This window comes from Leopardus geoffroyi, chromosome B4 (genome assembly GCF_018350155.1).
Source record: "Leopardus geoffroyi isolate Oge1 chromosome B4, O.geoffroyi_Oge1_pat1.0, whole genome shotgun sequence".
Classification (NCBI taxonomy): Eukaryota; Metazoa; Chordata; class Mammalia; order Carnivora; family Felidae; genus Leopardus; species Leopardus geoffroyi.
In genome coordinates this window covers 65,464,725-65,488,377 of record NC_059341.1, presented here as the reverse complement: position 1 = coordinate 65,488,377, position 23,653 = coordinate 65,464,725, and the positions used below count along the sequence as shown (strand labels likewise).

The 23,653-nt window shown below is 40.2% G+C and overlaps 2 protein-coding genes across 12 annotated transcripts in view; one reads left to right on the top strand and one right to left on the bottom strand.

The window, feature by feature from the left end:
• The first annotated feature begins 1,110 nt into the window (after positions 1-1,110).
• YARS2 (tyrosyl-tRNA synthetase 2) lies at positions 1,111-22,386 on the top strand. Its single transcript, XM_045466363.1, has 5 exons — positions 1,111-1,932; positions 2,729-2,896; positions 18,040-18,195; positions 18,497-18,667; positions 20,190-22,386. Exons 1-5 carry the CDS (start codon positions 1,154-1,156, stop codon positions 20,347-20,349), a joined length of 1,434 nt encoding a protein of 477 aa, XP_045322319.1. The 5' UTR covers positions 1,111-1,153; the 3' UTR covers positions 20,350-22,386.
• Positions 21,638-23,653, bottom strand: part of DNM1L (dynamin 1 like) — a 48,558-nt gene continuing 46,542 nt past the window's right edge. For all 11 annotated transcript variants that reach the window (XM_045466354.1, XM_045466358.1, XM_045466353.1 and 8 more), the window contains one exon: positions 21,638-23,455. In XM_045466354.1, coding sequence (XP_045322310.1) covers positions 23,399-23,455 — 57 coding nt within the window. In that variant the 3' untranslated portion in view covers positions 21,638-23,398. The remainder of the gene's footprint in view (positions 23,456-23,653) is intronic.

Genomic DNA, 23,653 nt, shown 5'->3' with positions numbered 1-23,653 from the left:
TTAGAATGAATCTGAAAGGAAATCCCAGCCTCAGAGCACCCTATAGGAGTATTTGAGGCTTCTATTGCAAACTGTTCATATTAAAACTTCACCCTCTACCTCCATCGCTGCATTACAGATGTTGTTCCAAGAATACACAATCCTTCTGCACACAAATCTCTAACTCGACGTTACACAGTTCGTATTGAAAGTAGTCCTAGAAATAAGACCCTAAAATGGATTTTGGGGGGCCTGGGAGGCTCAGTTGGTTAGGCATCAGATTCTCGGAGCTCAGCTCAGGTCTTGATCTCCGGATGTGAGTTCAGGCACCACAGTTGGGCTCCGCGCTGAACGTAAAGCCCACTTAATAATAATAATAATAATAATAATAATAATAATAATAATAATAAACAATAAATAGGGTTTTGGAGCCGGATTCTATACCAGCCAACTGGCAATGAGAACCCCATCCATGGTGAGGAGTACTGATAGCAATCGCCATGCTGTGAAAATGTGATCACCTATTTGATTCCAGTTATACTAAACCTGGTTACCTGTAACTGTTACATAATAAAACAGGGCTTTCTGCATTTACTGTATTGAATTTTCTCTCCCTATAGCTTGGACAAGACTGCCACCTCCTGGAGAAGCTGGTGCTCTCATCTACTTGGGGAATCACTCCGAAAATTGTTTGCGTCCCAACGCCCTCTCGCTCTCTCTCCTTTAAGTTAAAAAATTTCTAACCCATCACAACTGTGAACAAGTTTTGCAATGAGCCAAGAATTCAAACCAATTTGCGCATCACAATTTCATGTTAAAATTTAAACAAACTCTGATGTTTGTAGAGCGCTTCGTAGGTGCCAAGGGCTTTAATTCTTAGTCCTCACAACAGCCCTTTGAAGTAGGAACTATTATCACAGGCACACCAGCGGTACGAACGAGGAAATTAAGTATTAGCGAAGTTAGACTGCAAGCTAAGGAGAACCCCCATTTACGTCGTCAGAACTCCAATGACTGCTGAGAACTCAAGCTCCGTAGCTAAGTGACCGGCTCGCCCCACCCGCGCATGCGCAGAAAAACACGGAAGCAATTTCCGTAGTAATTATGGGAGTCTGACACTGGGGGTGTGGCAAGGGCTCCAAAATCCCAGCATTCGCATCGTGCCGGTGTCAAGATGGCGGCCCCCATGTTCCGGTGCTTTTCCCGGGGCAGGTGGTTTGGGAGCCCAGGCACGTCAGGAGTCTTGTTCCTGGGACTGCGTGAGGCCCATTCGGGCGCTCAGGGGCTGCTGGCGGTGCAAAAGGCTCGAGGTCTGTTCAAGGAGTTCTTCCCCGAGAGGGGTACGAAGATTGAGCTCCCAGAGCTTTTCGACCGTGGAACGGGCAACTTTCCCCAGACCATCTACTGCGGTTTCGACCCCACGGCCGACTCGCTTCATGTGGGGCACCTGCTAGCTCTTCTGGGCCTGTTTCACTTCCAGCGAGCAGGCCACAACGTGATTGCGCTGGTGGGAGGTGCCACCGCGCGCCTGGGAGATCCGAGCGGCCGCACCAAGGAGCGCGAGGCCCTGGGCGCAGAACGCGTGCGAAGCAATGCGCGCGCCCTGCGCCAAGGCCTCGAGGCCATGGGTGCTAATCACCAGCAGCTCTTCGCGGATGGGCGGCCTTGGGGAAGCTTCACGGTACTGGATAATTCAGCCTGGTACCAGAAGCAGCAGCTGGTGGACTTCCTATCCGCCGTAGGCGGCCACTTCCGCATGGGGACGCTCCTGAGCCGGTTGAGCGTCCAGACCCGACTCAAGAGTCCCGAGGGCATGAGCTTGGCCGAGTTTTTTTACCAGGTGCTCCAGGCTTATGATTTCTACTATCTGTTCCAACATTATGGATGCCGGGTCCAGCTGGGTGGATCTGATCAATTGGGCAATATCATGTCCGGATACGAGTTTATCCACAAGTAAGCGCCTTTAGACCCAGGAGAAATCGTGTGACCAAATAATTTACACCCGAATATCCTACGATTCACTATTGGGATTGGGTAGTGACGCCCTTTTCAAGTCCTTTTTGGTTTTCTCCCCGTTAAGAGTCAGAAATGGTGTCGATGTGACAGGCTGATAATGAGAACTAAGGGGCTGGATTAATGGTATTAGGTATGGAACATATTCTAGAACTCTGCAGGAAATACACCACCAGCCAGGATTCTGTGTTACTGAATTGAGAAACTGCTTTCCTTTGTTTATACTTGAATGGGATTGTGCCTCGGTGAGTGGTTTCTGCTTTAGCTGCACCTTCCATGAAGCTAGTATTAGTTTTTGGTTGGCATCGCAAAAAAAGTGTTTTTCAACTCCAAATGTTTGGCAAATAATGTAGATTTTAATGACATTTTCTTAAGGGAGATGAACTCTGTAGTTCTAGCCTAACCCATGTGCTACTCATTTTTAAAATCCCTTAAAGCATCCTTAGTGTCTCTACCTGACTCCTTACCCAGTTTTCTTTCCTTGTTTTCTTGGGCCTTTAAAGTTTTGAGGCTCTAGTTATACAGAAACTCCCCCAGAGTCACTGGTTCCATTGTAGTTGAGAATGACAAATGCCAAAACAGTGAGTGCTCTGAAAACAAGGGACAAACATTCAGATTTAGAAGGTAAAGGAAGTTTTCTCAGAGCAAGAGACCAGAATGAAATCTGAAGAACGACTAGCAAAACCTACCAACACTTGTGACTGAAGCGCATAATGAAATTTTCCTTTATGCTTAGGTTGACTGGAGAAGACGTATTTGGAATCACTGTTCCTCTAATTACAAGTACAACAGGAGCAAAATTGGGAAAGTCTGCTGGTAATGCTGTGTGGCTAAACAGAGATAAGACCTCTCCGTTTGAATTGTATCAATTCTTTGTCAGGCAGCAGGATGATTTGGTAGAAAGGTGAGTTCTTAATAGTGTGCTGAGAACAATTAAGTATATTAAGCTCATGGTATAATTTTAGCCATTGAATCTTTGTGTGCCTTTTATAGTTTTTTGTGTTTTGTTTTCACTTAGATTCTACTTAAGACACAGAACATTGCAATTTTAACTGTTCTAAACAAGTTTTTTGTTAGTTAAAGCAGAGAATTACTGTGACTCCTGAAAAACTTAGAGTCAAGTTTTGATATACCTCTAGTGAGTACTTAGGATGTTATCAGTTGCATAGTCTGGTTTTTTCACTCCTTTTATGGTCAACTTGACTAAACCTTATTTTACTCTTATCTCTAAAGTTTCTTTTCTTTACCATAACGTAATACACACTTTGAAGATCCTTTTTTAAAAATGATTTTCTCGTTAATTCATTCACATTATCTTAAACCCTTCAAAGAATGTAATTGATGATAAAAATATACCTGCAACAAAGAAAAGGTGAATTTTACCAAAAATGATTTTTCCGGACTGAAAAATGTTTTATAATGAACTACAATAATTAAGATTTTTTTTCCTTCAGGTTTGTTTTCAACATATTTGATGATACAGTTTAGAGTTTTGATGTATCAAGAACTGACATCTTTTTGAATATTTCATTTTCTACTTGGCTCTGATGTATAAAAATAGAATTAATTTCTGTGTATTAACTGTGTGCCCAGCAACTCTGCTAAACTCATTAATTCTAATAATAATGTTTGGATTTTAAAGCACAAGCTTAAATGTAAGGGTAAGTGAGAGACAAATGGGAAAGATTAGAGAATCCAGATAGACTCCAGCATCTATGGTCACTTAATGTCTGTGGCGCTGCAGAACAGTGGGATAAGACCATCTTTTCTTTCTTTCTTTCTTTCTTTTATTTATTTATTTTTTTTAATGTTTATTTATTTTTGAGAGAGACAGACAGCTGTGAGCGGGGAAGGGGCAGAAGGAAAGGGAGACACAGAATCAGAGGCAGGCTCTAGGCTCTGAGCTGTCAGTACAGAACCCAAGGCGGGGCTCAAACTCATCCACGATGAGATCATGACCTGAGCCAAAAGTCAGACGCTTGACTGACTGAGCCACTCAGGTGCCCCAAGACTATATTTTCAATATATATCACTTGGATAATTAGATGCCTTATTTGAGGAAAATGGTGAAACTTAACCTCACACTGTATGCAAAAATCAATTCCAGGTAGATTGTCAACATAATCTGTAACGAAAGCTAAATCATGTGTTCAGAGCATAAATAGGAAAATCTCTTCATAACTGGGATAGAGAAAGATTCTTATGTGAGATACAAAGAAAAAGATTGGTAAATTAGACAATTAAAATTGAGATCTACAGTTCTCCAAAAGCCACCATTAAGAGTAGAATACCAGTTACATGTACTAAAAGTACTAGCTATTCTGACAGGTATAAGGTGATCCCTCATTGTGGTCTTGATTTCCATTTCCCTTAGGATTAGTGATGTTGAGCATCTTGTTATATTGGACCATCAGTTTGTCTTTGGAAAAATGTCAGGTCCTCTGCTAATTTTTAAATTGGATTATTATTGGTGTTGACTTGTATGAGTTCTTTATATATCTTGGATCTTGTTGATCTATCGTTTGCAAGTGTCTTCTTCCAGTCAGTAAGTCATTTTGTTGATGGTTTCCTTCTCTGTGTGAAAGCTTTCTATTTTGGTGTAGTATCAGTAGTTTATTTTTACTTTGTTTCCCTTGTCTGAGGAGACATATCTAGCAAAATGTCTAATTTCTAGAAAATGTCTAGAAAAAAAATGCTAAGGCCCATGAGATTACTGCCTATGTTTTCTTCTAGGAGTTTCATAGTTTCAGGTCTCAAATTTAGGTCTTTAATCCGTTTTGAGTTTATTTTTATGTATGTTGTAAGAAAGTGGTCCAGTTTCATACTTTTGCATGTAGCTGTCCAGTTTTCCTAGCACCATTTGTTGAAGAGACTTTCTTTTCTCCATTGTATTGTCTTGCCTCCTAGTGTCATAGATTCACTGACCATATAAGTGTGGGTTTATTTCTGGGCTTTCTATTCTCTTCTCTTGATCTGTGTGTCTGTTTTTCTGCCAGTACTTCCTTCTGTTTGATTACTCTGGCTTTGTAATGTATTTTGAAATCTGAAAGTGTGATACCTCCTGCTTTGTTATTCTTTCTCCTGATTATTTTGGTGATTCTGGGTCTTTTGTGGTTCCATACAAATTTGAGGATTATTTGCTCTAGTTCTGTTAAAAATGCTGTTGGTATTTTGAGAGGGATAGCATTGAATCTATAGTTTGCTTTGCGTAGGATGGACATTTTAATGATATGAATTCTTTCCATGACCATAGACTATCTTTCCATTGTTTGTGTGATACTCCGTTTCTTTCATCAGTGTTTTATAGTTTTCACAGTACAAGACTTTAACCTCCTTGGTTGAGCATGGTAGTCTTTTAAGTAATCTCTACACCCAGCGTGGGGCTTGAACCCACAACCCCAAGATCAAGAGTTGCATGCTTTAGGGCCACCTGGGTGGCTCAGTTGGTTAAGCATCCGACTTCAGCTCAGGTCATGATCTCGTGGTTCATAAGTTCAAGACCCACATTGGGCTCTGTGCTGACAGCTCAGAACCTAAAGCCTGCTTCAGATTGTGTGTCTCCTCTCTGTCCCTCCCACACTCATTCATTCATTCATTCATTCATTCTCTCTCTCTCTCTCTAATAAAAACATTTAAAGAGAGAGAGAGAGATGCATGGTCTACTGACTGAGCCAGCCAGCACCCCTAAGCTTGGTAGTCTCTTATAATCCTTTGTATTTCTGTGGTGTCATTCGTATCTTTTCTCATTGCTGATTTTATGTATTTGAGTCCTCTTTTTCACTTGATGAATTTGGCAAAAGGTTTATCAGTTTTGTTTATCTTTTCAAAGAACCAGGTTTTGGTTTCACTTATCTTTTCATTTTTTTTTTAAGTCGCTTTTCATTTATTTGCTCTGATCTTTATTATTTCTTTGCTTCTGCTAACTTTGGACTTTGTTCTTTTTCTAATTCCTTTGGTTGTAAGCTTAGATTGATATTTTTCTGGTTTCTTGAGAGAGGTCTGTATTGCTCTTAGAACTGCTTTTGCTATGTCCCAGAGATTTTGGAACATCATGCTTCCATTATATTTGTTTCCAGGTATTTTTAAATTTCCTCTCTGATTTCTTTGTTGACACATTGGTTATTTAATAACATGTTATTCAGCCTCCACGTGTTTGTGTTTTTTCACAATTTTTTTTTGTAATTGATTTCTAGTTTCACACCTAAAAGAGGTTTGATATGATGTCAGTTTTCATAAATTTATTGAGACTTGTTTTGTGGCTTAACATATGACCTATCATAGACAGTGTTCCATGTGCACTTGAAAAGAATGTGTATTCTTTTTTTTTTTAATGTTTATTTATTTTTGAGAAGAGTGAGACAGAGCATGAGCAGGGGAGGAGAGAGAAGGAGGGAGACACAGAATCTGAAACAGGCTCCAGGCTCTGAGCTGTCAGCACAGAGCCTGACGTAGGGCTCAAACTCACAGACCGTGAGATCATCACCTGAGCCGAAGCCAGATGCTTAACTGACTGAGCCACCCAGGCGCCCCAAGTATGTGTACTCTTTTGTTGGGATGGGATATTCTGTGTATCTGTTAAGTCCATCTGGTCTATTATGTTGTTCAGAACCACTGGTTCCTTGATTTTTCTGCCTGGATGACCTATCCTTGGATGTAAGTGGGGTGTTAAAGTCCCATTCTATTATCGTATTGTTGATTTCTCCCTTTTATGTCCATTAATATTTGCTTTACATACTTAGGTGCTACCATTTTTGGTGCATAGAAATTTATGATTGTTCTATCTTTGTTGGATTGATCCCTTTATCATTATGTTAATGCTCTTTTCTCTTGTTATAGTCCTTGTTTTAAAGTCTGTTTTGTCTGATACAAGTACTAATGCCGTGACTTTTTGTTTGTTTCCATTTTGATGGAATACTTGTCTCCATCTCTTCGTTTTCATTTTGTGTCTTTAGGTCAGAATGAGTGTCTCGTAGACAGCACGTAGATGTGTCTTGGGGTTTTTATCCATTCAGTCAGCCTGTGTTTTTTGATTGGAGCATATAGACCCTTAACATTTAAAGTAATTATTGATAGTTATATACTTAATTGCCATTTTGTTGTTTGATTGTTTTTGTAGTTCTTCTGTCCCTTCCTTTCTTGCTCTCTTCCCTTGTGATTTCATAACTTTCTTTAGTGTTATGCTTGAATTCTTTTTATTTTTTTCCGTATGTATTCTCTTTTCAAAGGTTTGTGGTTACCCTGAGGTTCATATTTAACACCCTACATATATAGCAGTCTGTTTTAAGTTGATAGTCACTTAAGTTTGAATGCACTTACTATTTTTTTTAATGTTTTAATTTTTTTTTTTTTAACGTTTTTTTTTTTATTTATTTTTGAGACAGAGAGAGACACATCATGAACGGGGGAGGGGCAGAGAGAGAGGGAGACACAGAATCGGAAGCAGGCTCCAGGCTCTGAGCCATCAGCCCAGAGCCCGACACGGGGCTCGAACTCACGGACCACGAGATCGTGACCTGGCTGAAGTCGGACGCTTAACCGACTGAGCCACCCAGGCGCCCCAATGTTTTAATTTTTTGAGAGAGACAGAGCACAAGTAGGGGAGGAGCAGAGAAAGGGAGACCCAGAATCCAAAGCAGGCTCCAGGTTCTGAGCTGTCAGCACAGAGCCCAATGTGGATCTCAAACCCACAAACACAAGATCATGACCTGAGCTGAACTTGGATGCTTCACTGAGCCAACCAGGTGCTCCTGAACATGTTTAGAAAGCATTACATTTTTATTCACCACCTCCACATTTTATGTATTTGTATGTTTTTATTTTTTGTACTGCTTAACCAATTATTGTAGATACAATTGATTTTACTGCTCTTGTCTTTGAACCTTCGCAATAGCTTTGTGATTGATCTGGTACCTTTACTATATATTTGCTTTCACCATTGAAATTGTCATAATTATTCTAAGTTTTAGTTATGGCCTCTTCTTTCCCACTTAAAAAAGTCCCTTGAACATTCTTGTAATGCTGGTTTAGTGGTGATGAATACCTTTAACTTTTGTTTATATGGGGAATTCTTTACCCCTCCTTCAGTTCTGAATGATAACCTTGCTGGGTAGAGTATTCTTAGTTGTAATTTATTTCCTTTCATCATTTTGAATATACTGTGTGCTCCCTCTGGAGCCTGCAGTTTCTGCTGAAAAATCAGTTGATAGCCTTCTGGGAGTTGCCTTGTACATCACTGTTTGCTTTTCTCTTCCCACTGTTAAGATTCTGTCCTTTTAGTTTTTGACATTTTAATTATCAATGTGTCTTGATATGGACTTCTTTGGGTTCATCTTATTTGGGGCTGTCTGTGTTTCCTGGATTCAGATGTCTGTTTCCTACCCCAGGTTAGGGAAATTTTCGGCTATTATGTCTTCAAATAAGTTTTCTCCCTTTCTCTCTGTTTTTTTTTTTTTTTTTTTTTTGAACCCATATAATGTGAATGTTAGTATGCTTGTTGTGTCAGAGGTATGTGTTCTCAATTAATTCTGTATTACTAGGAATTATAGCTTAATTGGGGAAATCTGAGCGTTAAGGTTTTGAAGGTAAATGGTGAGATACCATTCATTATAGGCTGACTTACATACCAACCAAATGTGACTATTGAACGAGGAGACTCCATCTCAGTATCTTTAATAACAGGTTATAAGCTTTTAATGACCTGTTTAAATTGGTATTAGGGGGTGTTTACCATCTTGCCCATAGGAGGAAGAGTCACTGGCATCCACGTGGTAAATTCCACCAGGAATGCCAAGAACTTGGGCCTGTTCGATGTTGCATGGCATTGTGTCAATGCATCCATGCCTATAGTAGGGAGGGAAAGGGCCAAGGAGGCCACCACCAGAAGGAGCCATTTGAAGTAAATGGCTCCTGTAGTTAGTTACATCTGAATGGATTTGTACACCTTTGATTGTTTTACTGGCAATTCTCTTTTAAGAATTTAGAGAGATTGTCTGGAATAACAGTGACTTGGGCCTTGATGTCTAATCAGACATTTTTTTTTTAATTCTACCAAATATTTATTTTATATAATTTATTGTCAAATTGGTTTCCATACAACACGCAGTGCTCATCCCACCAGGTGCCCTCCTCAATGCCCATCACCCACTTTCCCCCCCCTCACCCCGCATCAACCTTCAGTTTGTTCTCAGTATTTAAGAGCCTCTTATGGTGTGCCTCCTTCCCTCTATGTAACTTTTTTCCCCCTTCCCCCGTCTTCTGTTATGTTTCTCAAGATCGACTTATGAGTGAAAACATATGGTGTCTGTCTTTCTCTGCCTGACTTATTTCACTTAGCATAACACTCTCCAGTTCCATCCACGTTGCTACAAATGGCCAGATTTCATTCTTTCTCATTGACAAGTAGTATTCCATTGTATATATAAACCACATCTTTTTTATCTGTTCGTCAGTTGATGGACATTTAGGCTCTTTCCATAATTTGGCTATTGTTGAAAGTGGTGCTATAAACATTGGGGTACATGTGCCCCTATGAATCAGCAGTCCTGTATCCATTGGGTAAATTCCTAGCAGTGCTATTACTGGGATTGGGCAGTTCTATTTTTAATTTTTTGAGGAACCTCCACACTGTTTTCCAGAGCAGCTGCACCAGTTTGCATTCCCACCAGCGTGCAAGAGGGTTCCCGTTTCTCCATATCCTCTCCAGCATCTATAGTCTCCTGATTTGTCTATTTTAGCCACTCTGACCAGCGTGAGGTGGAATCTCAGTGTAGTTTTGATTTGTATTTCCCTGATGAGCAGTGACATTGAACATCTTTTCATGTGCCTGTTGGCCATCTGGATGTCTTCTTTAGAGAAGTGTCTGTCTATATCTTCTGCCCATTTCTTCACTGGATTATTTGTTTTTCGGGTGTGGAGTTTGGTGAGTTCTTTATAGATTTTGGATACTGGCCGTTTGTCCGATATGTCATTTGCAAATATCTTTTCCCATTCTGTCAGTTGCCTTTTAGTTCTGTTGATTGTTTCCTTTGCAGTGCAGAAGCTTTTTATCTTGATGAGGTCCCAATAGTTCATTTTTGCTTTTAATTCCCTTGCCTTTGGAGATGTACCAAGTAAGAAATTGTTCCAGCAGAGGTCGGAGAGGTTTTTTCCTGTTTTCTCCTCTAGGGTTTTGATGCTTTCCTGTCTCACATTCAGGTCCTTCATCCATTTTGAGTTTATTTTTGTGAATGGTGTAAGAAGGTGGTCTAAGTTTCATTCTTCTGCATATTGCTGTCCAGTTCTCCCAGCACCATTTGTTAAAGAGACTCTCTTTTTTTCCATTGGATATTCTTTCCTGCTTTGTCAAAGATTAGTTGGCTGTACATTTGTGGGTCCAAATCTGGAGTCTCTGTTCCATTGGTCTATGTGTCTGCTTTTGTGCCAATACCATACTGTCTTGATGATTACAGCTTTGTAGTAGAGGCTAAGTCTGGGATTGTGATGCTTCCCGCTTTGGTTTTCTTCTTCAAAATTACTTTGGCTGTCAGGGTCTTTTGTGGTTCCATACAGACTTTAGGATTGCTTGTTCTAGCTTCGAGAAGAATGCTGGTGCAATTTTGATTGGGATCGCATTGAATGTGTAGATTGCTTTGGGTAGTATTGACATTTTGACAATATTTATTCTTGCAACCCATGAGCACGGAATGTTTTTCCATTTCTTTGTGTCTTCTTCAATTTCCTTCATAAGTTTTCTATAGTTTTCAGTATACAGATCTTTTACGTCTTTGGTTAAGTTTATTCCGAGGTATTTTATGCTTCTTGGTGCAATTGTGAATGGGATCAGTTTCTTTATTTGTCTTTCTGTTGCTTCGTTATTGGTGTATAAAAATGCAACTGATTTCTGTACATTAATGTTGTATTGTGCAATTTTGCTGAATTCATGTATCAGTTCTAGCAGACTTTTGGTGGAGTCTATCGGGTTTTCCATGTAGAATGTCATGTGATCTGCAAAAAGTGAAAGCTTGACTTCATCTTTGCCAATTTTGATGCCTTTGATTTCCTTTTGTTGTCTGATTGCTGATGCTAGAACTTCCAGCACTATGTCAAACAACAGCAGTGAGAGTGGACATCCCTGTCGTGTTCCTGATCTCACGGGGAAAGCTCTCAGTTTTTCCCATTGAGGATGGTATTAGCTGTGGGCTTTTCATAAATGGCTTTTATGATGTTAAATATGTTCCTTCTATCCCGACTTTCTCGAGGGTTTTTATTAAGAAAGGATGCTGAATTTTGTTAAAGACTTTTTCTGCATCGATGGACAGGATCTTATGGTTCTTTTCTTTTATTAATGTGATGTATCACATTGATTGATTTGCAAATATTGAACCAGCCCTGCAGCCCAGAAATGAATCCCACCTGATCATGGTGAATGATTCTTTTTATATGCTGTTGAATTCGATTTGCCAGTATCTTGTTGAGAATTTTTGCATCCATATTCATCAGGGATATTGGCCTGTAGTTCTCTTTTTTTGCTGGATCTCTGTCTGGTTTAGGAATCAAAGTGATGCTGGCTTCATAGAATGAGTCTGGAAGTTTTCCTTCCCTTTCTATTTTTTGGAACAGCTTGAGAAGGATAGGTATTAACTCTGCTTTAAATGTCTAGTAGAATTCTCCAGGGAAGCCATCTGGTCCTGGACTTGTATTTGTTGGGAGATTTTTGATAACTAATTCAATTTCTTCACTGGTTATAGGTCTGTTCAAATTTTCTGTTTCTTCCTGTTTGAGTTTTGGAAGTCTGTGGGTGCTTAGGGTCTTTGTCCATTTCTTCCAGGTTGTCCAGTTTGTTGGCATATAATTTTTCATAGTATTCCCTGATAATTGCTTGCATTTCTGAGGGATTGGTTGTAATAATTCCATTTTCATTTGTGATTTTATCTATTTGGGTACTCTCCCTTTTCTTTTTGAGAAGCCTGGCTAGAGGTTTATCAATTTTATTTTTTCAAAAAACCAACTCTTGGTTTCATTGATCTGCTCTACTGTTTTTTTAGATTCTAAATTGTTTATTTATGCTCTGATCTTTATTATTTCTCTTCTTCTGCTGGGTTTGGGGTGTCTTTGCTGTTTTGCTTCTAGTTCCTTTAGGTGTGCTGTTAGATTCTGTATTTGAGATTTTTCTTGTTTCTTGAGGTAGGCCTGGATTGCAATGTATTTTCCTCTCAGGACTGCCTTTGCTGCATCCAAAAGGGTTTGGATTGTTGTATTTTCATTTTCATTTGTTTCCATATATCTTTTAATTTCTTTAATTGCCTGGTTGACCCGTTCATTCTTTAGTAGGATGCTCTTTAACCTCCATGTTTTTGGAGGTTTTCCAGACTTTTTCCTGTGATGCATTTCAAGTTTCATAGCATTGTGATCTGAAAGTGTGCATGGTATGATCTCAATTCTTTTATACTTATTAAGGGCTGTTTTGTGACTCAGTATGTGATCTGTCTTGGAGAATGTTCCATGTACACTAGAGAAAAAAGTATATTCTGTTGCTTTGGGATGCAGAGTTCTAAATATATCTGTCAAGTCCATCTGATCCAATGTATCATTCAGGGCCCTTGTTTCTTTATTGATTCTCTGTCTAGATGATCTATCCATTGTTGTAAGTGGAGTATTAAAGTCTCCTGCAATTACCACATTCTTATCAATAAGGTTGCTTATGTTTGTGATTGTTTTATATATTTGGGGACTCCCGTATTCGGTGCATAGACATTTATAATTGTTAGCTCTTCCTGATGGATAGATCCTGTAATTATTATATAATGCCCTTCTTCATCTCTTGTTACAGCCTTTAATTTAAAGTCTAGTTTGTCTGATATAAGTATGGCTACTCCAGCTTTCTTTTGACTTCCAGTAGCATGATAGATAGTTCTCCATCCCCTCACTTTCAATCTGAAGGTGTCCTCAGGTCTAAAATGAATCTCTTGTAGACAGCAAATACATGGGTCTTGTTTTTTTTTTTATCCATTCTGATACCCTATGTCTTTTTGTTGGAGCGTTTAGTCCATTTATATTCAGTGTTATTATTGAAAGATACAGGTTTAGAGTCATTGTGTTGTCTGTAGGTTTCATGCTTGTAGTGATGTCTTTGGTACTTTGTGGTTCTTGCAACATTTCACTCACGGAGTCCCCCTTAGGGACATTTTCATTGACCCAGGGGACTACCAGAGTGGTATAGGGGCCACTGTCTCTGGGAGGTGGGATGATGAGTCCTGGGGAGCCACCAACTCCCTGCGGTAGAGGCTTAGGTGGCTGCCAGCCCTGGGTTTTAGAGAAGAGGTCAGAGGCAGTTGCAGAGACTGGGTTCAAGTCAGGATGGATGGCAGCTGAGTGGCAAGAGGGTAGATGGCCGAAGGGGGCTATAGACGGGAGAATGCTAGTGTTAGGATCTAGAGTTTAGAGACTGGCTGTCTAGATACTAAGTGGCCAGGAACACTGAGATTTTGTAACTCCCAGAAGAGGTTAACCTGTGTGTTTTCATAAAGGGCAAAATTAAGTTGAGGATTTATTGGAGTTGGGAGCCCTTTTTGTTGAGGGAAATTTGTTCAAGGGGGCAGCGGGGGTAGAAGGGCATAGATCTGAAGTGTCCAGGTACCTGGATAGTAACCTCCTCCATGTCTAGCAACCATGCCCGTGCCCCCCCAGTGCCTTTCAAATGGTTTCAGCAGTCCCATTAAAATTAGTAGCACTGCCCTGTAGTTAGGGGGAACGCCTTATAGAGTAATAATCTGGACTCGGGGTCACTTGAGGCCTCGTCAGGTTTAGAAATGAAGAGGTGTCATTCGGGTCACTATGGTCATTGAAATGATAAACATACGGGACCACGCCAACTTTGCTGCAGGAGACAGGCCTAGTCTAACGTTTCCCATTCACTGTGAGCCTTAGCTTTAGTGATTTCTGTGAGGAAAGGATGAGCACAGCACCAGGCAGTAAATATCCAGGGTGGGGGGGTAGGTACAGATATCAGTGGCTCTGGGGGCTCCATCTTCCTTTACCTGTCCTCATCCTCATCAGTGGCCTCAACAACCAGGTCAGCTTTTCCTTTGGTACCAGGGGCACCCCCTGAGACATGTTGCTTTGTTCTATCCCATTTGGGGAGGAAAGCCTAGGGGGCTCAGGATGTGGTATCTCAAAGGAAACAGACATGTAGCTGGACTGTTCTCTGAGAAGATTATAGATTTTAGGGTCTTCAGAGAGACTGGCCCGTTGTGCAGTTCAGCCATGAATAACAGTTTTCAATCACAGGCCACAAACCTGTAATAGCCAGTTAGCTCCCTTCTATCCTTCCTGCTGCACAAAGTCTTTAAGGTTAGAATTTCAGTTAAGGCATAATTTCTGATGCCTTAATTGTTACTTTCTGATTTTCTTCATTACGTTGATCTTACGTGTTGTTACCAGAAAAAGTTTCTGGAAAATGTCCCTGTGAGCCCACTTCATAAGTGGCTGCATTCCTTTCCAGGGTGTCCCAGTTGCCCTCCCCAGGACTGGGATCTGCCTCCACTAGTGCAGTGTACATGGGACCTTTGGGAAAGCCCTGGCTTTCCTATTGGTGCAAATAGCAGAGCCTTGGCATGTTGGTACCTAGTGGCACTAAGCAATGCCCAGGAAGCTTTCATCTCTGTTAAATAAATTTTGCATTTATTTGGAGCTGATGTACCTCCTCTGGGGTCTTAAGAGGCACTGGCATAAGATGTTCAGGACATTTGTGTTTGTCTATTAATTGTTTAGCAACATCACACCGGAGACTGGACTTATGATATCCCATGGGGTTAGGAAGACAAAGTGATGGTGAGTGTAGCGGCCATGTGGGGACAGCAAGCCTCAGTGAATGTCTCCTTTCATGGTGCCATTGGTTTCCTGTTACAAGGCTGTTCTGTGTATCTGGGTTAGGGCACATAGTCCCACTGTGACCCACCACTCAGTGGTCACTAGGGGAGTTCTCACTCCTCCTTATCTACTGGAGTACCCTTTCCTCGGTACCATTAGCCCAAAGCCTCATCTTCGGCAGCAATCACAGCCTTGGGATTCACTCTGCCTTCACTAGCTGTCCTTGGCCCAAGGCAGGGAGGACCCTCATGTACATTAGTAGTCAGTAAAGGCCTTTATAATTAGTGGTCTTATCATCTCATTAGTCCATATAGCCTAAATCACATTGCACTGGAGAGTGAATTATTATGGTAGCAGTGACAGGAAACACACAGCAGAGGCAATATGCAGAAGCACGGAAGAGTGCAGTAGACCTCCAACAAGTGGTGCTGCCTTCCCAAATGGTGTTACCATCTGGGTTAGCCAGTCACAGTTAGTAAGGTGGTTGAAGCTGGGGGTGGTGCATGGGTGGCTCAGTCTGTTGGGCTCCAACTCTTGATTTCGGCTCAGGTCAGGATCTCATGGTTTGTGAGTTCAAGCCCTCATTAAGGTCTACGCTGATGACGCAGAGACTGCTTGGGATTCTGCCTCCGTATCTCTCTGCCCCTCCCCTGCTTGCTCGTTCTCTCTCTCTTTCTCAAAACAAATAAAAATAAACTTTGAAGGGGGGCGCCTGGGTGGCTCAGTCTGTTAAACGTCTGACTTCAGCTCAGGTCACGATCTCGCGGTCCGCGAGTTCGAGCCCCGTGTCGGGCTCTGGGCAGATGGCTCAGAGCCTGGAGCCTGCTTCCGATTCTGTGTCTCCCTCTCTGTCTGCCCCTCCCCCATTCGTGCTGTGTCTCTCTCTGTCTCAAAAATAAATAAACGTTAAAAAAAAAAAAAAAAAAAAAAACTTTGAAGAAAAAAAAAAAGATAGTTGAAGCTAAACGCGTTCCCGTAGGTTAACTACAAGTGCTATCATCACACAGTCCCCTTGACTGTACCATCTACCAACTGTTTGGCTCTCAGCCTATTGATAGTGGTGCCAGCGGTTAGAAATGCCTGGGGACACTCACCTGGGCTGACTACTTGTGGCTGCGCTTAGAGATGGTTCCCTAGGCCGAGTGCCTCTTGTGAGTTCGTCTTGTGGCTAGACTTGCCTTAAGGGTTCTTACAATTGCCGGATGCACCTCAGCCACAACCATCAGAGAACTTCGAAAAACAAGATTTATGACTCAGAAGTTCTGGAGGGTCCGTGGCATTCTGGGGTCTCAGGGAGAGAGAGAGGAAGAGAGTGTGGTCCAGGGGCTCTGCATTATTGGGATGAAGGGTGAAGTGCCTAAGAACTTTGTGAGTTCATTCTTTATTGGCAAATTTAAAACAGCAGAAATTAGGAAGTAGGAAGGGAGAAACAGCATCACTCAAGCGGCCAGTTATCTAGGTTACCCAGAGCTTTCTAAAAGAGGAACTTCATGGGGCGCCTGGGTGGCGCAGTCGGTTAAGCGTCCGACTTCAGCCAGGTCACGATCTCGCGGTCTGTGGGTTCGAGCCCCGCGTCGGGCTCTGGGCAGATGGCTCAGAGCCTGGAGCCTGTTTCCGATTCTGTGTCTCCCTCTCTCTCTGCCCCTCCCCTGTTCATGCTCTGTCTCTCTCTGTCCCAAAAATAAATAAATGTTGAAAAAAAAAAAAAAAATTAAAAGAGGAACTTCATGCGTGTCAGTAGTCTGGTGCTTTGTCTAGTTGACTTGCTGCTAGCTGTGGCATGCAATATGTTTATTTGAGGTGGAGGGCTTTGAAATGCATGCCTTGGCTGTCAGAGGGTTAATGTCAGGTACCGATGCTACACTTACAGAACTACTTAGGAAAAATATGTGTCTCTGCTTATTAAACCTGTATTTGTACATAACCTGTGACCCAGCAGTTCCTCTCCTGGGTATGTCCCCAAAAGAAATCAGTGCACACAGGCACCAAGAGAAATATATGGGAATATTCATAGCAGCATTATCAGTAATTGTCCAAGAGTAGAAACAACACAGAATAAATAAATATATCGTGGAAACAGTCACAGCACAGAATGCTGTACGTGACAGCTGTTCACACAACCACATGGATGAGCCTCTTACTAAACATAATCATCTGCCAGAAAAGCCAAACACAAAAATGTATTCTGTATGATTCCATTTATATAAAGCCTGAAAACAGGCAAAACAAAGTGAAGCTGTTTACGGAGGGGTACTGAAATGGTAAAAGTATAAAGAAAAATAAGTGATAATTTTGAAAGGCGAAGGATGGTTAATTTGGAGAGGAAGGGGATGTGATAAATTTGGGCTTCGGTGGGTGGAGGCAATGATGTATTTCTAGGCAGGTGATGGTAGATGTTTGCTTTCTGATTCATTAAACTATGTGATTTGCATACTTTTCTATGTCTTTCTATGTGTTTTAAAAAGAGGATACACAAAATAGTATGTCAGGAAGTTACAAATTTTTTATTTATGGGCACATATACATAAAAGTACTAAAACATCCCTAGGAAGGATGGGCACAAATTTAGATTAGCTTCTCTCTGTGGGCGAGGAGGGGAATATGGTAGTGCTGGGATCTAGAGCTGTACTTTTCTTTTTCAAAAAGAAAGGTCTGGAACAAAGATGGCAAAATAGTAACATCCTCAGTGTGGGTGGTATGTGCACGGGTGTCTTTTTTGGGTACTTTTCGTGTTTATTTTTCATAATTAAAAATAAATTTAAAGGGGCACCTGGGTGGTTCAGTTGGTTAGGCATCTGTCTCCTCACTTCGGCTCAGGTCACGATCTCAGGGTCATGGGATCGAGCCCTGCGTTGGGTTCTGTGCTGACAGCGCGGAGCCTGTTGGGATTCTCCCTCCCTCTACCACCTGCTTCTCTCTCTCACTTGATCTTAGCCAAAAGGCCGAGAAGCGATGCTTCTCTCTCTCGATGAATGAATGAATGAATGAATTTAAAAGTAGGCAGGATGGCTTCCGATTCTGTGTCTCCCTCTCTCTCTGCCCCTCCCCCGTCCATGCTCTCTCTCTCTGTCTCAAAAATAAACGTTAAAAAAAAAATTTTTGTAAAAAAAGGCAGGATGATTTTTAAAGGGTAAGGGAGTTAGAGATAAAAATTAGATATGTTATTTATATATACCTAACACTGTATTTTTTGCCCCAAAGGTACCTGAAGCTCTTCACTTTTCTGCCCCTTCCAGAGATTGACCACATAATGCAGCTGCATGAGAAAGAGCCAGAAAAGCGGGGTCCTCAGAAACGACTTGCTGCAGAAGTTACAAAGCTTGTTCATGGACAAGAAGGGCTTGCTTCTGCTAAAAGGTGGCCTTTTAGAATAACTAAAAGTGGATAAAGTTAATGTAATTAATAGACTTGAGAAAATTCATTAGGGTTGTTATTTACCACTAACAAGAATTGTCAGTGGTTGACCTAAGTACTGTAGAATAGCTTCTGTTGGAAAGAAAGATCACCTTGAATTAAGTGTAAATTATGTAAGATAAACGTTGCTGTTTCAAAACCTTTCAGTGTGGAACATAATGGGCACTCCATAATTGGTTACTGGGTACTAGCCCATGTGTCTGGATAAGCGCTCACGTGATGTGGTTCTCAATGTGTATTTCAGGTGTACTCAAGCCCTTTACCATAGTAGCATAGACGCACTGGAGGTCATGTCTGATCAAGAGCTAAAAGAGCTGTTTAAAGAAGCTTCGTTTTCTGAACTAGTTCTTGACCCAGGAACAAGTGTCCTAGATACATGCCGCAAAGCAAATGCCATTCCGGATGGTCCCCGAGGGTAAGATTATTTAACTTTTAGATTCACAGTTAATTCGGCAGTAAATGTTACAGTTCACAGCATGTGTTTCCAGAAGGTATTTTCCTGATAATGCTTCAATGGGGTCTCATTTCAGGCAGAAGTTAATCCCAGAATACAGTGAAATCGGAGTACTTATTGTCGAAAATCCTTTAAATTTTCTATAAAATCTGGTACTACTATACCGTCTCTCCTTAAGTCTAACTCAGTTTCTCCTCAGCATTGGAAAGGACTCTGTTTAAGGGACCACAGGGGTTACTGAACTTTTCTAGTGGTTTATTTACTGATACTGGAAATTGTACCACTAAAGATGACACCGTATCTGATTCTGACAGAGTTCTTAAGTAACACTGACATTTGTTTACATTGTATAAGCTGAGTAAGATTGGCTTGTACATTTAAACAAAATGTAGAAATTGATCTGTAAACTGTAGCAAATAGCCCAAAATAACACTTCCTAAGAGAAAGAAATTTGTCCTTAAACAGAAGATGTTTTACTGTAATTTTATAAAACCATGGGTTGTAGTAGTTTATTTCATTTGGTAACACGTTAAGAGAAAATGAACATTTGCCTTTCACAAGGACTTCCAAGGCCTTTCATACTCTAGACCTCTTTTCTTCTCAGAGTTCACTGCTTTCTAGCTACTCCCCATGTTTCCTCACCGTTTGTGAAATTTACTGCTACTCTCCAGTTTACATGTCTCTTCTTTCAGGAAAATTTCCAACCCCCACCCACCCAGTGTGCTCCTAGAGCAACCTTTCCTGGGGCTTTATAGCATTTAATCACTGTAATTATTTATTTGTCTGGATTACCCCACTAGTTTTCAGTAGTAAAGGCTCTATGAATGTTTATTGAATGAACTGGGCCATAAATAATGTGAGTAAAACCTATTTACATATGCCATCAAAAAATTGTTGCTAAACTGTAATTAGATAAGCTACTGATTTTCCATTTCTGAAATCAGCCCATTTCACTTTTCTAAAAAAGTTCTGCTTTTTAACATTTTAACAAAATGTGCTATTATTTGCATAGTCTCAGAATAGAATTTCCAAGGTTCTTCCAGTTTCATAAGCAAGTTTTCTAAAGGTTTTTGTAATAGCATATATAGTTGTGACTTGTAGCTCATGGAAGCTCATTAAAAGCAGCATTGCCCTTTTTCTGTCGGGAGGCTTCTTTTCTGTAAGCCCCTACTCAAAGTGTGGGGAAGGGGGGAATTGGCTTGAGAAAGTGATTCCGTTACTCATTTTTAAATCACTACCAACTGAATAGTTCTATATAGAGGTGTGGGATATCCCAGCTTTTTCTCTACTAAGTAAGAAACTGTGCCTTAAATCTCCTTTAGAAGAGCATTTAAGGGGGGCAGATATCTAGAGTGAACATAAAGGTAACAATTCAGTGCTAAGTGGTTTTAGTTGGACAGCCTCTGAAATATAAATGAAATATCATTGGGAGAGGTGAGTGGTGATGGATTTATCTAATTAACTAAAACACTGTTATTTTTAGGTATCGGATGATAACAGAAGGTGGAGTCAGTATAAATCACAGACAAGTAACAAATCCTGAGAGTGTTTTAGTCGTTGGACAACATATTCTTAAGAATGGACTTTCATTACTTAAAATAGGAAAAAGGAATTTCTACATTATAAAATGGCTTCAGCTATGATGAAAAATCCTTCTGGTGGTTCAGACGTATCCATCTCATTCTCAAGATGTACCAAAGGTTGGCTCCAGAACTTATACTTTCGTTCACACAAGCCAAACAACAGAGAATGGAGTATACTTTAGGCCTCAGAGTGTGAGTAATTTCATTATTTATATAGGTTGATTAATGTGTAATGATGGGGTATTTTGTTTCCTGATCTGCAGGTATTAAGGACTACCATAGAAAACCATAATTGCCAAGGATAATCTCTTTTAAAAATCCTATTTCATGAAATAACTATTGTATCCTTCTTGCGCTCTTTTTAGAGATGAGGAAAACAGTGAAAAAGAGGGCAGAATAAGGACTCTTGGATACTTTTATATCCAAGTGTCTATCTTCCTGACCTTACTAACACCAGCAGCATCCGCAGTGGTCACATTAGAGATGTGAAATACGGTATTGGAAACTGTAGATTTCTGAATTTTTTGCCATTTAGGAAGCAAATACAGTTCTCCTTAAGAAGAAAAGTATTACACAAAGCCCTAGTTGGGAGTAGAAATTGCAGTAGAAAGTTTCTTTTCAAAGAACAAAAACCAGTACTTTTGAGAAAGTTTCCAGTTCAGTTTTCCAGTCTCTTACCTGTGTTTCAGTATAAATTTACTCACAGCCTTGTTTTGCCAGATTACTAAGGTAGCAATATTTTATAAATTTGGAAACTTAAGTTTCAGCTTCTGTCCCCAAGCAGATTACAACTTGAGATAAACTGAAAAGTAACTAGAGAGAAAATAGCGGCAAATATAGTATCAAATACCCCATCATATGAGAATATCAAAGTAATTCTTCTGGTAAGGGAAGTCTTCAGGTCACACTTAAAGGATTTAGAACAAGACCTAGTTAAGCTGTACATACATCAGGCAAGTCAATTCTCAGAACTGTTTCTACATGTGAAAAATCAAGGTAGTTATCATCCCTATTTCCCTGAGGACCAAGTGAAACATAAGTACCAATGGTTCACAATCCAGTTCCTTCTTGAAAACCTTACAGGCAGCAAAGCATGGCTTTAGTGTTCAAATTCTAGCCATTTACTACCTGGGATACTTGAAACAAATCACTAGCCTGATATGTAAAAATGGAGATGTAATCGTCGCTTTGTGAATTGTGAGATTGCATAGGAAAAAAGTTGTAAAACTTTTCATATAGCATAAGCTGTCTTATGTTCCAATTAGATTTATATGTTAAAAAGCTAGTAGATCTAAATTTTTCCCTGGGAGCAAAGTTAGGAAGAATTGACTTATTGACAAAACTTGAATGTCATTTCGTACCAGCAATTTTATTTACATAGCAAGAACATACAGGCGTCCGTGGTAAATGTCAGAGATCATCGCCACATTTCAGAGCTTCACTCAGTTTGAGCCAATAAATGAAGGGTTTCTGAAACTTTACATACCTTTCTTGCCTCTGCTTTTCCTGTACAAGGTGTGTAGTGCCAGCAAGTACATTACCATCACCTCAGTTTTAAAGGTAACGTTTTCAATTTGAAATTATGTTTGATATGCTGAGGAATGGTACACTCTAAGTTTCTCCCCCCCTTACAAACTCAAAAGACTGGGATGGTAGTCATTTGATGTATCTGAAGTGAGTAAATCAGGGATGGCTGTACTGATATTGAATAATGGCAGAGTGATTTTAAAGTGTGTGCTAATGAACATTTAGGTAGTATGTATTCTATCAAGAAGGTACTATGAACAGATTCAAAGTAGTACCATTAAGATTGAATCTGGTTTTTTATGTTTGAGATCAGTTGCTGAGCCCGTTGTTTGCTAGTACGTGGGTACCATAAGCTCACGTTACCAACACGTTGTTCCTGCCAGTAGTCCTTCATAACTGTTGTAACAGAAATGTTAATATGTTCAGTAAATTCTGTATTGCTGATATGATCTTTTAGAGACGGAGCTAGATGCCTTAAGGATTTTGACCCATATCTTAAAATTTTTATGTAATTCATACCAAGAATCACCTGGGGAATTTTAATAAAATGTGAGTATGTTCTAAACCTCACCCCAAAACTCTGAATGTATTTTAGTAGTAAAAAGCCTTTAGGTGTGTCTGTCCAGATGTTTTTCTTTAAACAATAAGGCTCCATCAGTATTTTCCTATCTGTTGTAATCTAATGTATCGTTGGTGTGAAGCAAAAGTAACTGTTACCAGCTAATAGAGACGTATACTTCGATGACCAGCACCGTATCTGGTTTTAAGTCTCACCTCCAAGTGAATGTTAGAGCATGTTATGAGTGACCTAATTTAAAGATGTATTGGAATTACTATTATATTTGAAAATCAAGTCTAGATGGTTGTTTTTAATGCAGGAAAGTAGAATTCATGCTTGCAGGTTTAAGAAAGAATCAAAGATAATTTAGATGTTTAATGCACTAGGGCAGCGTGGACCCGGAAGTGGAAGGGCTGCAATAGCTACACCTCATGCACATCACCGTCAGTGTTACAGATCTTCTTGTGCCTTCAGCTTTCTTACTAACACATCAGAGGTTGCAGAGAAGCTCAATAAAAGTAGATCTCGAAGGATAGGTGGACTACAGTGACTGTGAGTAACTTGTCAACTCACACCTTTCAAAGCCAGACCAGTTTATAGTGTGCATGCATTATAGTTGTATGAAATGTTGTCTTCGTGCGTTCTTCTCCAAGGACTATGGCAGCAGCTTTAAGACTGCTCACAGGTTACACAGGTCATCTTATCCACAGGCAAACTGCTTGTACGACTAGAACATGAACAGTTCTTTTTAAGTTCAAATGAAACTGTCACAAGAAAGACTTGATGTATTTTATGTGTACTTTATATGTACGGGGCAACTTTAGAAACAGCCATTTATTATTTGGATTAAATGTATGATTTGTTCTGTGATACAGAGTACGATTTTCAGTTTATAGCCAGTCTCTTCACATGAGCAGATTCATACCATTGCAATACACAGGAGTTCATAAATAAAATTCTACTCAAGTAGGCAGTAACTAGCAAATTTCGAGTCAACAAAGTCTCAGTGTTACATAGTTCTCTTCACCAAAGATGAGTCTCTCGGATTTCAGCAATTATTTGACTGGCTCCTTGTAATGCCTACATTAAAAAAGATAAAAAAAATTATAGATGCTTATTGAGTTATGATATCAAAAAATCTTAACTATGTGGAAGTAATCTCTCCCCTTTATATGTGGCAGATCTGTACAACTAGTACCTTCAGTCTAAAAATCTAATCAAGTACTATGCAAAAAAATAGACTAGCCATCCTATGATGACTGTGTATCTCCAGGGATC

Bases quoted from the DNA above. Each gene is read 5' to 3' on its own strand.
- YARS2 (XM_045466363.1), top strand. From the start codon at position 1,154: ATGGCGGCCCCCATGTTCCGGTGCTTTTCCCGGGGCAGGTGGTTTGGG. The intron at 1,933-2,728 runs GTAAGCGCCTTT...CTTTATGCTTAG, and splicing joins GGATACGAGTTTATCCACAA to GTTGACTGGAGAAGACGTAT. The intron at 18,668-20,189 runs GTAAGATTATTT...TGTTATTTTTAG, and splicing joins ATTCCGGATGGTCCCCGAGG to GTATCGGATGATAACAGAAG.